Genomic DNA, 17,411 nt, shown 5'->3' with positions numbered 1-17,411 from the left:
ATCTCACCCAGCTTCCTCATGCAGGGACATCCACGAGATGCTGATGTTAATTTATTTCAGTGACTATTTGCCGACTGGAGCTGGAGCAATAACATCCCAGCCTGTGCCTTCTGAGCAGCTTTTCCCTGTGAATCGCTCTTGTGAAGTTAAATGCACGTCTTTGAGCATATCCTGTGTAATGGGTTTCTCTGAGGTTACAGCTACAAGTGTAAATCAAATATTACTAGCAGACAGTGTGCAGGATGGTGCTGAGAGTCCCGGAATCAACCACTTGAAAGAACCAAGTTGACCTTAAGGAGTAAAGTTTCTAGCCTGGCTGATACAAACTGGCACAGAAGCAAAGAATAGTGAGTGTCTGCTCTGGATTTACGTCACGTCAAATGCTGTCCCTGTCTGTCTGATAGTATGTTTTCTATTCATATACCTTGTGCTTTAAAAACATGATTCCTTAAGAAATACTATGGCTTTGGAAGACATGTGGGCTCAAATAAAAGTGAGTGTGTCTAAAAATACAAAAGCATCTATTTTCATTAAATAAGTCCATTAGGGTCACTGACTCCTTGTTAAAATGAGCAGGGCTGTGATGTGCAGGAGGCCGGACAAGATGGTTATCTTTTCTGGCCTTTAATGAACTGTAGAACTGTTTCTGCACTGTCCACAATGGGAGCTGTTCGACAAGCTGTCAGATTTCATAAGGATGTTAGAAAGGCATGATTACACAGAGGTTTCTGGGTTTAAATGTGTCATCTGTAATAATAATAATGCAACTTTGGCATGTGTGCTTTTTAATTGATTTACTGCAAATTTGACACATCTACTGCCACAAAACTTGGTTTTTAATGAAGAGGGAAATTTGCATACTAAAATGTAATTTAACTCATCACCTAACAACGACAAACAGATTTCATGGGTGTTTTATGAAATACAGTGGCAATTTGGTGAAAGAGTTAATTGCCGACTTGAAGATAGGAACAGGGATGCTTCAACTTAGAGTGGGAAATACCAACTTTGCATTCATTATGAATGTTGCCATGGATTTCTTCAGGGCCCAGACCTCACTCTGGGGCTGTAATTTCTCTTCTTAAAAGAATCTTTTTCTCCTCTGTGCTTGGCCTTTTCCAGCAGGTGATGAGGCAGCTTCTTTTCGAAGGTCCCAGAACACAAATTAAAATAAAAACATCCTTTTATGTAGCACTTTGAATTGAATGGAAGCATAAATGTATCCTGTGATGTTAGGCATTGTCTGCGTTTGTGGAATTTCTGTAGGAGCATATTAGATACTGTAAATGTTTTAAGAGCTCTGTAAGTGTGCCTGGTAGGACAAGCCAGAATCTTTCATCTCTTAGTTGCCTGGTTTAATAGGATCTGGCTTGAAGGGTTTTGAAAGTTGTTGCCAGGTAGTTGATCGCTTCTGTGTCTTAGGAGCTATGTCTCATGTGTATGTGTGAAGCCTGAAAGAGTTTACTGAAGTATTTTAATCAGCCATCTGTGGGCATGTCTACATGTATGTGTGTTACAGGCAGATACAAGCTCATTTTGCCCTTGCATTTAGTATGTTTATATCCCGTGTTGTAGCAGAGTTTATAAACCCTATTTACATGGCTTCCAAGATGCTCTGAACATGGGTGGAGTGGATTTTTGCCTGGGGGCACAGCCATGTTGATTTATGTTTGTAGAAGAGAGACCTTAGGCAAAGGGAGTTGTTTCTCTTTGATTACATCAGACCTTTGGATGGGGAGAGGTTGCAGGTTTCACAGGACCACTGCAAACCTCCTCACCGTAAGGATTATGGGTGGGTATTAATCACAGCACTGTGGTCCCGCTCACGCAAGTGTGATTTGCTGGGCTGACAGAGGTGGTTCTTGCTTGTTATTTAGGTCACGTAGAAAATGTACAATGCCTGTTGGTGCCCAGTCAGGTATTTTAAGGGTTCAAGCCTGGATACGTGTTTTATTGTTCACAATGCAGTACAGTCATTGAAAGGTGTGTTACAAGACTCTGTGATCAAAGGATAGCAGACAGCTTGCAAAAGGTGGTATTCTTATGGGAAGCCAAAGTGCACTCATGAAAAGCAACTCATTGATCTGACAGGACTATTAGAAATAAGATGGTTTGTAGGTAAGGATTCTTAAATACTAATCAGGAAATCCAACAGGATCAACAAAAGCAGCAAGAAGACAAACTTACTAATAATAATCATCATCTTGTTCTCACTGTGTTTCTTTATAGCACCTTACTATGACACTGCTATGAGTGCATGGTCCACAATGTTGTGGTGTGAGGTGCTTAATTTCTCATCTAAAGAAACTGTTGAAACATGAGAAGTCCGTAAGTAAATTACAGCCATAGAACACACTGGGCTATTTTAAGTTTTCAGGAGCTCTTTAAGTACTTAGTCCTTATGGTTCTTTGTTCAGGGTATGTGTTTAAGTTTTTGATATATCTGTTTATCTGTCATTTGTGAGGGCATCTGGGGGAAATCATACCTATTTTTGTGATTTCTGCTCAGTTCTCTCTTGTAAACTAAACAAACCATACTCCTTTGAACTTCCCTCAACATTCTTGTTCTCTAAAATGCTTTTTGCCCTATAGACCCTCAAATGCTCCATCTCCATCAGCTGTTTTTATGACTGAGATGGTACCTCACCCTAATAAGCTTCCATAGGAAGACCATTTGATAATTTGGGCAGTGTCCCGCAGATGTCCCTTTGGATCTGCATGCTTATCTTCTCCTCCTAATGCAGGATGCACCAGCATCTTAATTGAAGACAAGGGACAGCCATGGACCTTATTCCCATCCAAGTCCAGAGATAGAGGAGATGCCACGACTCCACTTTTCAACAGGTAGCTGATGACAAATTTGCAGATTTTGTTGCTGAAGCCCCTCTGCTGAAGAGTGATATTTAAAAGAACCACCCAACAATCCCATTTGAAGATCTGCTGGGGGATGAAGATATTGGAGAGGAGGAGGTGGTGTCTCACACACGTGCCACCTAGTAAGCAAAGGAACTGGAGCAGACTGTTCAGGCAGTATGTGGTCTGCTTGTGGTCGTGGAGTTAGAAATGCACTTCTTCATTCCTTTTCTGTTCATCCCAAGATTTTTCAGCCAAGTAGTCAGTTTTTGGTGAAGCACTTAATTCAAGTGCCTTAGCCTCAGTTTAAGATGAAGACAGCATGATCACTTTGTTTCTGGAGACAGACTGCTTAGTGCACTAATTGTGTACTACATGGAGCGATCTGTAGCCTGCAAAAGGAGTGCACAATGGGCAGCTCTTCGGTTGTGAAAGCTAAAACATTTCTGTACAGTCCTCAAGTATTCATTTACCAAATAAATAATTGATTAAATGAGCAAGTGAAAGAGACACTAAGAGGGTGTGATCCAATGCCAAGCACTGGTTTTCATAGCTGATTTTAGATCTACATTATGCTAATGATGTTCATTTAGAAAATGTGTCCACTCCCTAACTTCTGCTGCCGAGCGTTCTTTTAATTGGATTCAGATGGTTGGATTGAAACAGTTGTAGGGTTTGTATACAGATGTCCTGAGTGCTCCAAGCACTTTTTCTCCTATCCAGTTTTTCTAAGCCAGAGTTGCTGTCGTTGCGGCTGCTGTCCAGACGTTCTTGAACTCCCTCATTAAAAGTACGTCTGATAAAACTGGGCACAGCTCTGCTGGGATGAATGCAGTTCTGATTGCTTAAACATGCTGAAGATCTCATCTGGGGCATTACTCCTCTCCTGGTCCTCTGGGCTGGGCTGCTGGTCACCAGCCCGAATTCATCAGCGAAGGAGTCCATCTCCCAAGGCTTACCATTGCAATTTGTCATTCTGAAAGCACAGCCTGTTGCATAAATAATTGTAATTTTGGAAACCTTTTGTTTCCAGTACAGTGGCATTAAGAGTTGACATTTCTGAGGCATTTTGACAAGGCAGTGTGTTTTCTGCATAGTGGGTGCTGCTCTCTGTTTCTTATCCCTGGGCTGAAAATCAGAGCGATGGTGTTACCTGAGTAGGCTGACTGCACTCCAATTGTATGTGGAGTAGGTAGCATTGAATGTGGTGAAGGTATCGGAGAGCACTGGTTTCCAGAGCAGTCATTTTAACACTCTCTGTAAGCCCTAAGTTTGCTTTTAAAAGGAAAGAGAAGCTGTGACTTTTCATGCAGTCTAATAAGCAGAGTTTCAATAATCTGATTTACCATGCTCATGGGCTAATCAACACTTACTCTCCCAATCTCAAGGAAGAAATATTTAAGGATGGAAAGCTATTTATCTTTTAAATAAGTGTCTCATTTCTATCAGAAGTTTTTGTCTGAATTTCTGAAAGGCAACTTTGTCTAAGTGACTATTCCTGAAAGTAACAGAGGCTTTCTACACACCACAGCATTGTGTGGTGATGAGGCAACTGTTTCCCCAGACACTTGCTGCTGTTAAAATGATAATACTTTGATGAAGATTTAAAAAAAAAAAAATAAAAGTGAGAAAGAAAAAAAGGACACGATGGGTGTTGGAAGATGGTGTTTCCAACTGAACAAAATCAGTACTGAATTTGCATTGTGTAGTTACAGTAAGCCACGGGCCCAAGAGGGAAAATTAAAGGATTACTTAAAACCAACAATAAACATGCAAATTAAAAGTCATCATTTTTAAATTAAGTCATACACTATTAAAAATAAGCACAAAATTACATACTAGTTTGGATGGGTAGTTTATAGAATACACCAAATGTTACAATTGAATGAAATTAAGAAAAACATTTTCCAAAGGCAAGTAAAATATCTGTTTAATTAGGTCGTAAAGAAAGGAGATTAAAAGTAATATTTTGCAATACAGTAATTACTGTTTTTCAGAAGTAGTCAGGTTCCTGTGTGTTGATCTAAATTTAACTGTGATAGCAGATCTCTTTGGGGTCTTTTGTTTTGTTTGTGTCTTTAATTATTTTAAATCGCAGCCACTACCTTTATTTTGTTTTCTTTGCACTAAACACACTTGGTGGCTGTTTGCTCCGTTGCTCTGCCAGCTCCTGAACGCAGATCTGGGAGATCAGCTCATACCCTCTGGTTCTGCGGGGTTAAAAGCCAAATCATTGCAGGGGACTATACAGCAAGATAACAGGAAAGGCGGCTGAAACCAATGGGAGGTGGGTTGAGGTGCTGATGGGAGCCTGAGATGTAAATAAACCAGATTGCTCTCATTTCCTCTTTCCACTGTATTATGCATTCCAATAGCACTATTCATCTTTATGACAGACACCTATTGCTTTAACTTTACTGCGGGCCACTGAAGTACATTAAAGTGGGCAGGAAATGGAAATAAATAGAGTTCAGTGGAGGCTGCAGAATAACTAACCACGCTGCAGTCATTTTTAGTGTGGGGTCCTGGGTTTTTTAGCAGATTTATCGCATTGCTTGACTTTTGTTAGAAAGATGGGTGCTGTTTAAAAAAGATGCATGTATACTCATAAGAAAGAAAATGTGCTCAGATATTTATCCCCCCCCCCCAAAAAAAAAAAAAAACAACAACTCTTTGGGATGCCACAGATGAAAAGAAATTGGGTTGAGTCTCAGCTGGGCAGAGTCAGTGGGATATGTACCTGAGGTTGCGGCTAGAAACAGAATAATGGGTTTGGAGATTTGAAGAAAACCTGCTAGTGGACAGCGTGGGAGGAGGTCCACAGTCCAGTGGTTTAAATTAATCTTCTGCCTAAAAGTAGTGAGACATTTAGTAAGAAAGGCCGGATGGAATTTGGCCTTAAAAATGCATCTATTTGTTTTCTAATGCCAGCATGTTTTGCTTGCTTTGCAAATGTGGATTGCTCCCCTGCTTATTCAGGGGCTGTTTGCAAGGACGGTGAAGTTACACTGCAAGTCACAGATACCCTTAACCCTCAGGAGATGGGACTTCTAGCAAATTCTGTTTTTGTGAGAGCTTTGTATGTTTGTTTTTCCTTGGTTGTTTATATTCTGATAAGATTAGGTCCGTAATTGAATGAATTCACAACATGGGTTACTTGAAGACTTACAGATCATATTTTCAATCCCTTGAGATAGTCAGCTACTTGGAAACTTTTCCTTAAAAAAAAAAAAAAAGTAACCATTAGCACTGTTTTTATGTTGTTTTTTTTTTTTCTTCCTTGATTATATTGAACAGTCTCTGGTTTTGCTGAGTATAGTGTTCTCTTTTTCTTCTTTTCTGACAATGACTGCTGTAGAGTTGAAAGGAAGCATCAGCCTTCAAAGTATTTGTCACTAGAAGGTATTAGTGGAGTCTTCACAATGTCATGTAAGATTAAAACTATTTTGTAAGCAGCGCTCCAGAAATCTGGAAAGACAATTAAGAAAAAAAAATCATTAACATTGATTCTTTTGCACTGGGAAAGTACATTCCTTTCTCCCAAAGCATCCGTTAAAAATGTTGTTTACCTAGATCTGTATTTAAGTATATATTTCAGCGTGACATTCCGTGATTCCTCTTGCTTTTTAATTGTCTTTATATCAAGAATTTAATTTAATTCAATTCAGAATACCACTCCAGATACACTTGCCTAGCAGAAACCAGTGCCAGGCAGAACTGCAGGTAATTACTGAGGTCGGCAGTTGTTGGCAGTTTGACTTTTCATCGTTTGTTCGTCATCGTTTGTTCGCACTCTGTGGATAGTTCCTCACTGAAAGGATTAGGTTACAGATGGGTGGGTATTACTTCAGGGACTTCTTAAGTGAGAATCCAGATGCTTTTCTGCGTCCTCTTCTCTTGCTTGGTTTGGGAGTTACAAGCCAGTAGCTGCAGGTAAGGTTTAAAGCTTGTGTCTTTATTTCTCTTTGTCAATGGAAAAGCTCTCTATTTCTCCTTGTTAACTAAACAGGTGATCTAACTGCAAACTTCACGTACTTGAGAAATTACAGATTAAGCTAAAATTTCAGAATAATCTAATTTTTGAAGTGCAGTGTCACTGACAGACTGTTTCAGGTTTTCCAAAGAGCTCCAGCAGGGTCACTCAGTGTCGCACGCTTTTGAAAACTTGGCTGTGATTTTTGTGCCCCAGCTGTAGAGGGGCTTTTCAGAGCTGTTGGCTGCATCCCGGTTGCTTTGAGTATGTCTGCAGCTTCGGTGGTCTCAGGCCACAGTATTTTACAGTTGCAAGGTGTGGGGGTTTTTTTGTGTGCCCCACATGCAGCTCATAGATGTTATCTACATAGCTGAAACCCTGCTTGGTCCTCACTGGATTTCACGGGGAGGCAATGCAGCAGTTGAGGCTTACATCAGAGAGGGAAGCACGGATTAAAATGAGTTTTTCTGTTAATGTGCTGCTGGATTTGAGCTCGTTTTCCCTACTCCTGGTTTCAGAGAGAAAGCCTGAAGGCAAACTCCAGGCGAAATGCAGCTGGTGTTGGACTAAATGGGTTGTTTTACCATGTGTTCCAATGGGAGTGCCATCCCAGGTCTCCAAGTGTGCCATCCTGCCCAGATGAGCTTGGAAGGACTTGCAGACAGTGTCTGTGAGCTCTTCCTTGTGTGGGTGATTTGCATGTGTGTCTTTAATCTCCCAGCAGCAGCTTGCTTGTGTCTGTGAGAACCACTTGCTGAAAACCAGTGGTGTTTCACAAAATTCTTGTTCTTCTAAATAGATATAATTATCTCATGCCTTGACCTCGCTGGGGGCTGCTGGGCTCACCAGTGCAGTTGTCCCTAGTGGGACCATTTAATTTATCCTTCTCAGTCTGTGATGTCCGAATATCTAAAATTCGTACACAGAAGTTAACAAGCTGAAGCTGAATTAGGCTTTTGCTTTCTGTAGTTGGAGGGGAAGCTGTGAATTTTACAGCACCACAGTATTTTGCTTATCCTGCTTGTTCAGATGGCAAGAACAGCATTTGGAAAGTAGGTGTGACAAAGACAGCATAGTTTATTTGGGTTGTGCAGGAATAAAGGAGTCATCTTCTTTGTAGCACAGCAGACTAAATCGCTTTTGGAGTGCTGTTTGGAATAGAGGTTTGTGTGTTGTGTATGTGGATTAATTTTTGTGCCAATCCCCCCAGCAACTCGCACACTGTCTTTGTCTGGTTTTCCTCTCTGCCAGCAGAGCCATAACAAGGATGGCTTTAACTGCTTCCCCCCTCCCACGTGTGTGTCCGACACGTTTGGCTGCTCAAGTTTTATTTCTTCCCTCTGTAAAACATGAGAGTGCAACTTCCACCCCAGACTTGTTAGGGTGCGAGCTGCTGAAGCTGGGGACTCACCGGGACTGGGCATTGTCACCAGGTAGTAAAACCTCTTTAATGGGTCTGGCTTAACTTTTATGTTATGGTTAATGTTTTTAACAGTAACTTGTGTTTCCTCCGCCCTTCACGCCCAACCATTAGCCAGGTGCTTTTGTCACACAGAGTGGAAAAATAAAAGTAATCTAACCATACAGCTGGGCCCTTGGTGAGGTGCTGGGGAAGGATGGCTGTGGATGCAAACTGGGGATCACAGAGGCTGGATGAGTGGGTTAACAGGCTTCTTATAAATACTTGACGAAACACAAGCACTGGAAATGAGATGGCTAAACTATAAGAAAAATAAGAGGGATTAAATTTGGCATGTCACGTGCTTATATGGTTTGCTCTGTCCAGTTTTCTGAACAATTTGAAAAAAAAATTTGGTTTTGGTTTGTTTCCCCCTTTAATATGGCATCCACTCCATTTCCTTATAACTGTGAGACAGGCCTGACTCTGATCTGCCTTACACTGTAAACTGTGTTTATGGAGCTAGAATTGGGGTCATTAATTTTCTTTACATCAAAAGCAGTAGTTTCTTTTTAAATGAGAAGCCTGTTTCACCTAGTAATTTGCTTTAATTGCTTATTTGGAACTTTTGACATTTGATAGCAATTTTAAGCATTGCCAGATGAGGCTCACGCAGTCAGGACCCGCAGGTGCTTCCTTGTGTGCCCAACTTGGATCAAAGCAGCGAGCTCAGGGATGTGCCTGGCCGTGGACGGGGCACCCAGCGCTGGAAGGTGCTGCTTTCTGGGGCTGTTTGAATAGATGCTGTGTGTCAGCTTCTGCAAGAATTTGCTCAGAGGGCTCTCCCTTGGAAAGGTTTCTGCAGAGCACCATGCTGTTTGTTTTTCTTGGGAGATAGACTACGTGGCCTTTGTTTTGCTTGAGGCTTAATGGTGCTTGTGTCTTTATATTTTTTTAAAGTCTAACCCATAGCGCTTTTTGCTGAAGGGTTAGGAAAAAAAAGTGTCTAAAACATATTTGTTTTTTCCCTAATATCTGTTAATTTAGTATTACTGTCTTCAGGGAGGCTTGGAGGGAAAATTTCTTGCTCAGGAGGGTAAGCAAATGGTGCAACTTCAAAGGCATTTTTACCAGGATCTAGACCTCAATAAAAAGAGGCAAAATTGAAACAGCGCCTTTCACTTCATTTTGTAAACTGGTTCACTAATGTGAATGCAATTTATTGTTCAGTCAGCTAATGTGAATGAAGCTTATTGTTCAGTCATGAGAAGCTGAGTTCCTTAACTTGAGAAGTACCTTTTTCCTTTCTCTTTTAACTTTTTATTTCCCAAGTCAGTAAATAAACAATAATTCAGATTCCTGTGGAAAAAGCAACTTTTGTTAATGGCTTTTGGCTGTGGAATGATGTGGTGCTAGATATGCTCACAATGGTTTCTATCAACACCATACTGTGTCTTGTGAGATAGATTAAAAACTATTGCAGCAGTCATCCAGCAGCTGAAATTGTGATAAATTCTGTGCTGCTGCAGTTAGGCAGTGTTTTAGGACCTTCTGAATTCAGAGCAAAGGGAAATAGCACAGTTGAAAGAGAGTAATGAGCAAAACCAAAGTACCAGTGCCAAGACTTCTTTAAAGAGTTTTATTGATGTGTGTTGTAATTAAAACCAGAATTAGTAAGTTTTCTAATAGGACATTCATTTCCTAGAGAGCAATTGCAGCTTGGCATAAAGCAATGCCTTTTTAAAAGCGAGCACTGAGCTGGGGATACCCCTGGCACATGCTGGATGGCTGACTTACTAGCTTTGTGCAAACTCATTATTAACAAGCAAATTAAATATTTTCACTTAAAATAATTACACAAATAAACTTTTGGCTGTGCTGTGATTTCATTAAAACCTTAATTGTTCAGAGAGCTCGATGCAAGTGTGTGAAGTTGGGTCGGTTTTACTGCACAGCATTAGTCTTGATAGCAGATTTACAACAGGCCTGGGTTTAATGTCGTGACTAATCTTTACGGTAGCAGGCTTGGGACAGGAAGGCATTTGTGTGTTTTGGGAGATAGGTAACTCTTTCTCTGAGCTGGAAGCACAGAGCTGGGTTTTAAAATATCTAGGCAGCCTTAAAATTAACTAGCAAGGGGGGAGGTGGGGAAAATTGCTCTGTGGAAACAAAATAGGTGTTGTTTTTAAATCAACTTCTTGGTGTGCACATTGTCACACCTTCACACATGGCTGTAGGCTCAAATCTATTCCTCATCAAAGCAACTGTAGCGTAAGGGAATATTGCGACCATCTGTGTTGTGAAGATCAGAAATAACGGTCCCTGCTAGCAGAGGAGCCAGCTGTGGGCAGCACCATGTAAACTGTTTTTATGCCACTTGATTAATCGTTTCCGAGGGAGAGGACAACAAAACATTTACCAGGTCATGCACTAATTTTTTGAAATACTTGAACATCCAATTTCCCTGGGTTTAAGGTGGTGGTATGCCTTTGAAACACATCGTGGTATTTGTAGGTTCAGCATCTCCACTAATGTTGTTCCTGAGCATGGGAAACACGGGAAACACAGGCACTTTAGATGTCTCCAAAGGAAAGTTAATTATAAGAATGAGTAGTTATCAACTACACCACAGCTCCGCTGCTTAATTCTGATGATAATTTCCATGCTGGGTCTAATATAAATGAATTCACTTACAGTTTATTAATCTGCTCTGACCTGCAAGTCTTGTATTTGGAGGGAGGGGGGAAAGGCTGAGAGTTACCAGAATAGATTTAAAGTACTTACGTGGGTGGAGAGCAAATCACACAGAACTCTTGACTTTTTCTCTTTCTGTGTTGTTTTAACTCAGTATGGCTTTTTTTTTTCCCTGCCCTCCCCCCTCCTCTCCCCTTCTTTAGGACCCACGATTATCAGCTTTAATTTTTGACAAGCTTCAAGTGCCTGACTATTTACAGAAAAACAGGAATGAAGGAGAGAGCAGATGCGAAACTTGTGCCACTCACTTGAATCAGCTGAAGCAGGAAGCCATTCAGATGATGCACACCCTCAATCAAACCAGCTACCCAGAGATGCCCGACCTCCCACCCAGTGCCAGTGCAGTGACCAGCATGGTACCCAGGATGGTCACGGTCTCCTCCCAGAGAGACCTGCCGCTCATTGCTGGGCAGGTGGGCAGGCAGCCTGGAAGGTCACCAAATCTCTTTTCTGGGGCAGAGAGGAAAAAGGGACTTGGATGGTCTCAAGGTGCAGGCAGTTTTCCAAACTCCAGCGTTCAAGTCACAGTGGCCCCAAGCGGTCTCAGCGGCGCTCTGAGCTCCGTCACCATCCAAGCTCAGCAGTACCTTGAGGGCATGTGGAGTATCTCCAGAGTGAACAGCTTCCTGCCTCAGGCTTGTCTAGTAAGTACCGATAACTCAGATGCTTGAGTTGTGTTTATGCATGTGTGTGTGTGTGTATATATAGACATAAAGATAAAATTTGAGATGTATACATATTTATCTTAAAGGTGATCAGCTAATGGTATTCTAAACCATGTTTCAAGAGCTGAAAAAGAGCTTTGAATGATGTTCTGTCAGATGTCACAGGGAATTTCCTTTCTCATCTCAGATGGTGAGATCCTTTCCTCAGATGTTTTTGCACCTATATTGCTTCACGAATGCAGGTGATGTTATTTGGCTGTCACATAGCTGGCAACCCCTTTAGAAAAACATAAAAGGCCAAGATTGTCACGCATGAAACTCTGGGGGCTTCATGGGATTATATCAAAGATGAACTTGACCCTAAAGTCTAGCGCTGAACTTCTAAGGCTGTGTTCAGTTCAGCAGATGTTGATAGACTCTGATGGAGAGCATTAATCTTCAGGTTACATGTGCTGCAAACCAGTTTGCTGTAAAGGAGCGTGTTCAGAAGGTTGCTTCAGAGCCACATGCCTGTAAATGTCATTGCACTTGGATTTTAAGCATTGATGTTGATTTCCTGTATTCCATGTGTATTTTAAGAACTCTTGGGGGAAATGAAAAAGCATTATAGAGGTGCATGTTACCTTTAAAAGCAGGGTCATTACAGATTTCGTGCTAAGTAGGAGGATATAGTGACTGATTTTGACTAAGATTTATTCCTAAACCCTTTCCCTGTGGTAGCGAACAGGGGAGTGTGAGTGATGACATGTGTGCAAACAGAAGTCATGGTTTTCACTTAAAAGCATTGTAGCAGAACTTGCAGGACCAGGTATGTTGGTGCTAGGCAGCTTTAAATTAAACATGATGCCTTATGCACTCTTATATATAAACACTGCCTAGTATTGCTTGGTAGCTTCAGCTGCTTGAGCTCCAAGATCATCAGATATAAATGTAGAAGACTGCTCCTGTGTAGTGTTACTTCCAAAGGGTGACTGTGACGCTTCTTTCCAGAAAAGGCTTGGAGACATTATTCCTTCCTCCCATACTTCTCTCATGTGAATGGACATGTATCTCACCTCTGCAGGGTCCCCGTTTAAATCCAGTGAATCTTCACTGATGCCAGGTCACTCTGATGACTTTACATTGAGAAAAAGGAAAAAAATGGCCCATTTAGCTATTCATAGTTTATGAGGAACTGCTGCTAGGAGTGCTTTTCTCTAAAATGCTGCTGTATGTATTAGGGATCGATTTGGTCAATGTAAGGGGTATGATGTTGCCTTGTAATTACCTTTTAAATTTGTGTACATCACAGAAATGTAGAGAAATACGGGAAGGCTGTGGGGTTAAGAAACCTGCACACTCTGGAAGCTTAAGTATTTCCATTTCTCTGCTCGTTCCTTGTCTGCCCTTGTTCTTGTCTTAAATAATTCACTAATAGCTAGCTCCAGATTTCTTCCTGCTTAACCATGCTGACTGATAGATGTGGTTTTCCCTAACCACTGCATTATTGTAAGGTAAAACTGAGTTGCCTCATTTAACCCCTGCAAAGGCAAAATGTGTATAAGGCACCAGAGCTTACGTGTGATCTAGAAATGTGCAGAGAAGCTCAGTAGCCTGGAAAACAGTGACCTTTAATGAATGTACAAACACTTAGACTGTGAGTGCTGAAGACTGCTTGGATGTGATCCAGTCACCTGCAAGGGTAATTTAGATTTAGAAGCAGTTTTTGGAGACAAGCTAGGCTTCAATTGTTCTCTCTCTCTTTTTTTTTTTTTTAATTAACTTAAGCATAAATTACTCTTCTGCATCTCTGCCCAGATTGTGCTTTCTGTGTCTGAATTTCCCCTTCTGCCTTTTGTATTACTAAGAGCCTTGTGTCTGATGAACTATTTAGGTGGGAGAGGCAGAAAGTGCTTCCCTTACGCTATTCCCCAGAGGAATCACAGGTGTCAGAGGAAATAGGATTGGAGGGATTTCAGGAACTGGATAGTCTAGCCCTTGCTCAGGACAGCATCCGCTGCAGGACATTCTTGTTGAATGCTCATCTCACGTCATCTTTAAATTTTACAAAGACTGGGATTCCCCCACATCTTCTGAATGTCAAGTCTGAACTTCCTTTCCCATTAGAAAAGTTCTCTTGATTTTTTTTTTTTTTTCCTGTTCTTTCCTGAAGCTTGAGGCAGGGTTTAGATTTAAAGTTAACCCAGGAGAGAGCTGTAGGCATACATACTTTTTTGAGATGTCTGTCCTTAAAAACCTTTCCCATCTTCCTGTGTGAAGAAGCTGGTCTGGTGGTAGGAATTTTGGAAGTAGAAGAAATGCAGTAGAAAGGATGGCATTGAATTTATGTGTGGTGTAACTGCATCTTGGAGTCTGCAACCTCCATCTAGGCAAGATACCACACAAATGCAGAAGTTAAAGATGGTCTCTCTTCCCATGGGAGTTTACTCTCTCAAGTAGTGATGCGACTTACTTTGACCGCTCTGTAAATACCCTTGTTTCATTTTGAATCTCTTTTGCCTTTATTTCTTCCCAAAGGGTTGTTCTTGAAACAAATGCTGAACTCCCTGGTAGGAAACTGTTATCCAAGCACTTTACTTTTCTGTGATTGAACTTGGTGCTCCATTCAAAGTGAACATGGTTATTTTTCTAAATGGGAAGTCAGACACAGATAAGGGCTAGGGTAGTTTCAACCATTTTTACATGACAAAAAGACAGGTGATTATTCTAAGCTAGTTACCAAGGCTTTCTTTATAGCTGCAGGAAAGCATCGGGCACCTCTAAGAGGTGCATTGTCCTCCTGATCTCTGGGGTGTCTGTCTTGGCTTGCCTTGTCCACTGAAGATGCTGCCACAGAGCCTGCGTGGGTGACGTGGAGCAACAGCTTATTCAGGTGGCCAACGTGGGGTGCTGTGTGCCCAGTGCGGTGTGAAAACAACCCCAGCGTATGGCAGCCAAGACTCCAGACATCTCATACCTACAAATATTTCTTCAGGATTTTGGTTTTTTTTTTTGAAATTTATGGCTAGTTTTAATAGTGGCAGTACTGGACTTGTCTGTGGAGAGAAAAAGATGGCTTGATCTCTGCTCTTCTCATCTCCCTCCCCCAAACTCCCATGTATTGCCTTGTAATGTCACTGAACATTGCAAAAGCACTTCTGGGCTGAATGTTGGGGGTCAGAAGTGCAGGATGTTGTAAATTTTTAATGTATGTTTGGAGTTCAAGTGTGAAAATCCATTATATTGATTATAAATTTTTTGAATGGGAATGTGTCTTTGAAGCATAGTGTGGGTGCTGTTCAAACCAAAATAATAACCGTGGGCTTCAGGAGCCCTCAAGAGGAACAGTAATTAAGGATCCAGAGGAAGGTCCAGGGAGGGGAAAGCTAGGATTGCAACTGAGGTGCAAGAGGTGAAGATGTAATCAGCTGCTTTACCCAAGTGACCCGTTGTGAAAAATTGCAAAAAATAATCACCAGTAGCAGTGATAAGTAGTCTGACCAGACAGCGAGGGGAGGGAGCTGGTATAACTCTGGGTAACACAGCTGATTTGTGGTGGACAACTGACAGCTTTAATTAATAAATAGTTTTATATTGATGTTTTTCATTCTAGACCTGCCAAATGAATATAAGGTTACTACTCAAATGAAAAAAGACGTTAGTGGTGCTCAGTGTTGTCACACAGGAGCAGAGGAGTGAGGGGAGTTTGGGCTTCCTAGATATGTTAGAATCTGGCTAGAGAGATAGAACATTAAGCATACAAGATATTTTCAGGGGGTTTATTAGAAGTATCTGCATGTACTGTGTATTGTGGAAAAATGAGGTCCTGCTGTATGGTTTCAATTGATTGTGTTATTAGTATGCAGTATTATGTACTGTGTAAAAGGGGTAAAGTAGCCATGCCATGTGCTATAAAGACATCACAGTGAAATAGAGCTTGTTTTGCAAATTGCTTTTTTTAAAATCTTAATGTAAAATTAAATCTGTGCCACACTGTATTTCTAATTTGAATATATACAATTGCTACTGGTTAAAAGGCAAAATATTGTGTCTCCTTGAATCTTGGTCAGTTTCTAAGTTGCTTTTAAAATATATTAAAAAACCCAAACCTTTAGGAAATTAGAAAAGTTGGAACCCTTGAAAATTAAAAGTGACCTAAGTAAGATTTTTTTTTAAAGCGTATGTATATAAAATTGTACTTTTATCAAAAGTCCAATGTGTTTCTCTGAGCATATTCACAAATTTAATGTTAGGTATAAGTTTGTGGCCTTGACAGTGAGTTTGAGAGGGAGACTTCACCCACAGCATAGAATCACAGAATGCTTTGGATTGGAAGGGACCTCAAAGTTCATCTTGTCCCAACCCCTTGCCATGGGCAGGGACACCCTCCACTAGCCCCGGTTGCCCAAAGCCCTGTCCAGCCTGGCCTTGAACACTGCCAGGGATCCAGGGGCAGCCACAGCTTCTCTGGGGAGCCTGTGTCAGGGCTACAATAAGTTCCCCCTGGAGCCTTCTCAGGGCTAAACAAGCCCAACTCCTTCAGCCTGTTTTCACAGGAGTCACTCCAGCCCTCTGATCATCTTTGTGGCCTCCTCTGGACTTGCTCCAAAAGCTCCATGTTTTTCCTGTACTGGGGTCCACAGAGCTGGATGCAGTACTCCAGGTGGGGTCTCACCAAGCAGAGTAGGGGCAGAATCACCATGTGTAAATGGGTGCATACACTCTAAAGTTGAAGGGGTTAGGTTGGTTTGTTTGTTTTATGTGGAAAAATCTCCGAGTTTAGTCACAATTCAAGCTTTCCTGTAGTTCCTAGGAATAAGTCTTCTGCTTGCCCTAATCTAAACCAGATGGATTCATCTGTGGGCAGTTCAGCCTCTGTTGACTTTCCCTAAATCCTCCTTTTTTGTTTATAGCAGGGATGACTTCCTTTTTGCTTAGAAGATGCACTAAAATAGCTGACTGTAGAAAACAGAAGAATGACAAGATTTACTTTCCAGCATTTACTTTTTACTTTGATAAATGTCATACCAAATGGATTTTTAAATTAATTTTTAAAATCCTTCTTGATAGCTTTCTCAGTGACCTTTTATTAATACAATGTGTGAAATATATTTTGTAACGAAACAATTAAAATATAGTGCTTTGACCATAAATCTTCTGTGAGACATCTGGATGACTTTGAGCTTTGGGACATTTTTCAAACTCCATGTATAACATCTTGATTCTGTAAAAGTCAACGGCAAACCCCAGATGGGTAGTGGAGCTGGGACTACATAGAGGCTTCTCTGTTTTTCCTTTAGCTTTGCTGGTGTTAGTGTTACTGCTCTTGTAGAGGAAGTACATAAAGGAAAGGGGGTAAATCTTCAAAGCTAGCATTGGTCACTCTGTCTAACAAGTCTGAACAGCAGAAGGAAACCTTTTGATCTGAGTTACTAAATGCTTTCTCATGCTAACCTAATTTATAGCCCCCATGGAAAAAGACTTTTCCTGAGTGTTGTGTTGTAGCTGGGCAGGAATGCCTTGCATTGCACTTTGCTGCCTTAGCACATGCAGAGGGAGGAGTGTGGTGTGGGAGGATGATGCTGCTACCTGCACCTTGGGTTCTATCAGTGAGACCCTGCCCCAGCAGCCACGGGACAGACCAGCTTGGAAAGTATTAGGTGAAAATTCAGCCTTAAAGACTTGGATAAAAACATAGGCCACTGTTTTGTGTACTTGTGAAGTTGCCCTTTTTTCTACATTTTCCCTAGCGTAGGATGCTGAAGGTTAAAATTAGGTTACTTTTTAG

The 17,411-nt window shown here is 41.2% G+C and overlaps 1 protein-coding gene across 1 annotated transcript in view; it reads left to right on the top strand.

The window, feature by feature from the left end:
* The window catches only part of KIF26A (kinesin family member 26A), a gene marked incomplete at its 3' end in the record, with an annotated part of 98,297 nt that overhangs the window by 23,365 nt on the left and 57,521 nt on the right, over positions 1-17,411 (top strand). Inside the window, exon 3 of the mRNA XM_084270375.1 lies at positions 11,123-11,623. Coding sequence (XP_084126501.1) covers positions 11,123-11,623 — 501 coding nt within the window. The remainder of the gene's footprint in view (positions 1-11,122; positions 11,624-17,411) is intronic.

Source organism: Gallinula chloropus (genome assembly GCF_964237585.1).
Source record: "Gallinula chloropus genome assembly, chromosome: 14".
In the NCBI taxonomy this organism is placed as follows: domain Eukaryota; kingdom Metazoa; phylum Chordata; class Aves; order Gruiformes; family Rallidae; genus Gallinula; species Gallinula chloropus.
The sequence above is the reverse complement of the archived record's forward strand: the minus strand, read 5'-3'. Positions and strand labels throughout refer to the sequence as shown.